Source organism: Cryptosporidium andersoni, assembly GCF_001865355.1.
Source record: "Cryptosporidium andersoni isolate 30847 chromosome Unknown contig_103, whole genome shotgun sequence".
In the NCBI taxonomy this organism is placed as follows: domain Eukaryota; phylum Apicomplexa; class Conoidasida; order Eucoccidiorida; family Cryptosporidiidae; genus Cryptosporidium; species Cryptosporidium andersoni.
In genome coordinates this window covers 4,503-9,114 of record NW_027122857.1, presented here as the reverse complement: position 1 = coordinate 9,114, position 4,612 = coordinate 4,503, and the positions used below count along the sequence as shown (strand labels likewise).

The 4,612-nt window shown below is 16.5% G+C and overlaps 1 protein-coding gene across 1 annotated transcript in view; it reads left to right on the top strand.

Moving 5' to 3' along the window:
• Positions 1-5, top strand: part of cand_026750 (uncharacterized protein) — a gene marked incomplete at both ends in the record, with an annotated part of 935 nt that extends 930 nt beyond the window's left edge. The window contains one exon of the mRNA XM_067212903.1: positions 1-5. This exon is cut by the window's left edge and continues 753 nt beyond it. Within this exon, the coding sequence (XP_067067799.1) occupies positions 1-5 (5 nt within the window).
• Positions 6-4,612: the final 4,607 nt, after the last annotated feature.

Below are 4,612 nucleotides of genomic sequence, written 5' to 3'. Positions count from 1 at the left end.
GATAATAGTCCTTGGGGTTATAAGGTTATATACAGTAGTAACCTTAGTGATCTTATTCTTTTCCTCAAAGACAGATTAAAGACATTTTCAAAGACTCAAGGTGTCATAGATGGAGTCCAAGGTGCTTTGAAGTCTAGCTGTGGAGATTGTACCTACAAAGTAAATATTAACCTTTCATTTCCTGAATAGTTGATTGGTCACTCACAACTGCTTGTGTTTTATCTCAATTTTGTTTGGTATATTGTGAACTTATTTGATTTGTAGAGAAGTGTCGATGCTTTGATTTTACATATTACTAATTAATGTATTATACCTAATATTCTAACTTTCTAGAGCTGTTGACTTTTATTTCTATGTATTATATATCTTAACATTATTGTTTTGAATATTTATATTATCATTGATTTTTAAGAATTCTGTCACGGATATTCACTATTTACTCTTACATTACTGAGAACTGTGATTATGATTACCTCTCTTATTTTACTCTAATTTGTGATCTTTACCAATTGTAGTCAATTAGTCTTAATCATTGATCTTGAGGGTATCACCTTATATAACAATGCTATAGAAGTATTCACATAAAAGTATACAATAAAAGTTATCTTAAGAGATTTTATAAATGACTATCAATGTTATTCGTAAAATAAAACATTTATAATTGTTCAAAAATCACTATTATTTCAATTTTATTTATTATAAAATTCAATAAGATATTGTGATTTATAAATTTAACATCAATAATATGGTGAGGTTATTTTTAATTAATTTAGTATTTAAACTTTATCCTAAATATTATTAAATTAATAAGATTATTAGTAACATTAATTTATTTATAAAATTAAGGCAATTAGATAGGATATACCGTATCTATTGATATATAGTCTTTTAGAATAAAAAGAACTTATAAATTAATATTTCAAAATATTGGAAATATGAACAAATATTAATGTATACACTTTTTTAAAGAAGAGGAAGACTTGTGTAAATATTAATATATAAAGATACTAATTTACTTTTAAAAGAACTATAATTACTAAGATATTGATTATAATATCATTTATCTAAATAAAATAAAGTTTACTGAAATTTTATAATATTAAAAATATATTTATATAAAGATTTATAGCTGACAAATTAATTTATAACCTTATTTTATAATGAAATAAAAATGTTTACTTAATGAAATATATACATTCTAATAGCAAATTAAATATTATTTGAATGTATATAGCTATAAAATAAATACTTTTTTTCTAATGTTATAAATATAACTAATTTAAATAGTTATTTTTACTTTTTTTTTTTTTTAATTAATGTAACAAAATATAAATTAGTCTTAATTTTTTTATATTAATAGTTAATATACTTAAATATATATTATATATTTACTTTTTTTTAAATCTAAAAAAGAAAAATGTTAAAGGATTTTATATTCAATAGTAATTAATTATCAATTTCTATTATTATATTGAGGTGTTGGAGGTAAATTACTATATTTATTACCATGAATTTTGTCGGAATTCCCGATATTATCTATACCAGCTTTAAAATTGAGTATATTTGTGTTATGAGTTCAATAAGTGAATTTAGAACCTAAAATAAATATATAAATATTTTTTTTATATAATTAAAACTAATTAGAATTAAAATATAAAAGTTAATTATATAATATCTTAATATATGACATTTATATAAACAAATTAATAAGAAATTTAATCATGTATTGACTAGATCATTTTTGGGGCTATTTAAGATAGATAATATAATATCATCATTTCTTTACTACAAACAATTTTGTATAATTCTAATTTTAACTGAAAATTATTAAAAAAAAAATTATTAGTAAAGATTTAATTTAATACTTTTAATATAATAAAAATATAATTCATATTTGAAAAGATAAAATAAAAATTAAGGTTCAATATTTTTCAAAAATTTCAAAAATTACTCTATATTCTTAGCTATGAGTACATTTATTATTGTTATTTTTATTAGAAAAAACTTAGTCTATTAATACAAAAAAATAATGCAAATACTAAGTTAATATAGGCTTCATATTCTTTAATGCAAAATTTTAAATATTAAAATATTCTCCCCTAATATTTATTAATATATAGTTAAAATAGAGATTCCTTTTAAATAATGATTCTTATTGTTTAAATTAATAAAAGTTCAATTTTATATCAACATTTTCCAATTATTTCATATTTTTAGATTCATAATTAATTATGTAAACACTTTAAAATAGCTTAAATATAAAAATTATTTTAAACTAAGATAATATATAGTTTTATTGATAATTCAAATGTCTATTGTCTACTCCTTAAGTTTTATATATGGTTTAATATTTGCTATTTGAGCCTTTAGACTTAACCCTAAATTATAAAATAACATCTTATATTTGTGAATCTTTATGTTGATTTTATTATTCAAAATATAATGTTTTTTTATTCCCTATACTTATATTTCTGTTAAAAAAAATTTTAATTAAGTGTACTAAATAGTTTGATATTTGAACTTGATAAAATAATCTTATAAGAAAGATTTTTAATGAATATTAACAAAATTGTTTTAACTTACAATAATAATAACTTTACAATTAAAGATAAAATATCTCAAATAAATATAAATGAATTTATATAATTATATATAATATAATAGTTTGAATCTTGTTGATCAATATTCATAATTATTATATAAAATCATATAGTTGATCATTATATCAACTTTTTATATTATATATGAACCAATAAAATATATTTATATATTATAAAACATAAAATTATAAAAGAATTATAATGGTACATCCAAAATTTTTTTAAATATAGTATTATAAATATACTTTTTTCTTTGATAATTTTATTGAAATAAAATATATTTAAATATATATATTGTTTATTTTATAATATTGAGTTTATTTGATGATAAAGATTTTTTATAATATTTAACAGTATTAAAATAAGTTTCATATATGTAAAAATGAATATTTAATATATAAAAGAAAATATCTTCAATATATAGAAATAATATTTAATATTAAATTATAAAATTAAGATATCTTTAACAAAGTTTAGATATTAAATTTTATTTATAATTAATGCAAATCATAAAACTGATTATTCAACTAGTATCATATAATATTAACTACACCTCTGACCTATTTTTTTTTAATCAAATAAATCTTTTAAAAATTTTGACTTGATTTTTATGTAAACTCTATTTTATAACAAAACCCTAAAAAGTGATATTAAGATATATTATTACTGTTGTTTATGTATTGATATCTATAATACTTGAATTTATATTTAATCATTACTCTTATTTGAAATGAAATTTGAAATGAACAAAGTATATTATATTCAAATATACTATTAGATATCTCTAAACTTATAAAGTTAATGAAGTACAGTAAATATTTGAACTAGTCAGAATCCTAGTTATAATATTATAAATAAAAATTTATTTATATTAATTTATATATAAAATATATTATATTAAAAATATAAATTGAAGATATCTACTAAATTTTTTTTATAATTATCACTTTTAAAACTAAAAAAAAATAATCTTATTGGATTTTTTGTTATAAAAAACCTAAATCAAAATAAAATTTTATTATATTTCAAGATTAAACAGTTTTTTTAATCAAAAAATTCAAGAAGTAAGCTATTATCTGTAACTATAATGTACTCTTTATTATTTCCAAAATATATAATAATGTTAATGTTAAAATTAATATCTCATTTTAACTCAATTTTTTATTGAGAATAACTATTTAAACTATAATAAATACTTCTAATTCTATTACTTTTTTCCTAGTATTCAATTGCTAATTATTTTTTATTTTTATCTAATTATAATATTTAAATTTGTTTATATATAACCAATATAATTGTTATATACTTGTTGTTCATTTTATTACTAAAATATAACTTAAAAAAAATGATCACATCTAACATGAATTAAATGAATAAATTTAAAATATTTGTTTTTGTTTATTATAATTATCTAAGAACTATTTTAAAGATTTTAAATGCTAAAAATGTTCATTTTTAATAATAATGAAATTTATAAAAAAAGAAAATAAAAATAAAAAATTGTAATTCAATAATACAAAGTAATATTTGTAGATATTTTTTTTTAATTTCTTTGTAATCTCAAATAGATATAATAATTTGTTTTAGTTTTTACTATTATTTAGCCTAAAAATCATTATCAATTATCCAAATAACAAATCATTAAAATTTAATTATCTTATAAATAACTTTTATATTTGAAATATTCAATTATTTCATTAGGGAATTTCACTTTTAATCTTTATTCCTTTACTAACATACTAATTTTGAAATATCTAATTTAAAAAAAAAAGTTATTTTTTTGTAATAAAAATTATATTGATATCAAAAATCCTATGAAAAAAATCAGCTATATTAGACATGTTATTGAGATTACTATATTTCTACAATTAAACCTCTTTCTTTAATTTGCTATAAATAACTAATGATTTCAATAAAATTAAATTAAATATTATTATTTTTAATATCTAATGATATATTATTTTCAAAAGTAATGTTTTCTTATTAATATCTGATTATATTCATAAATTATT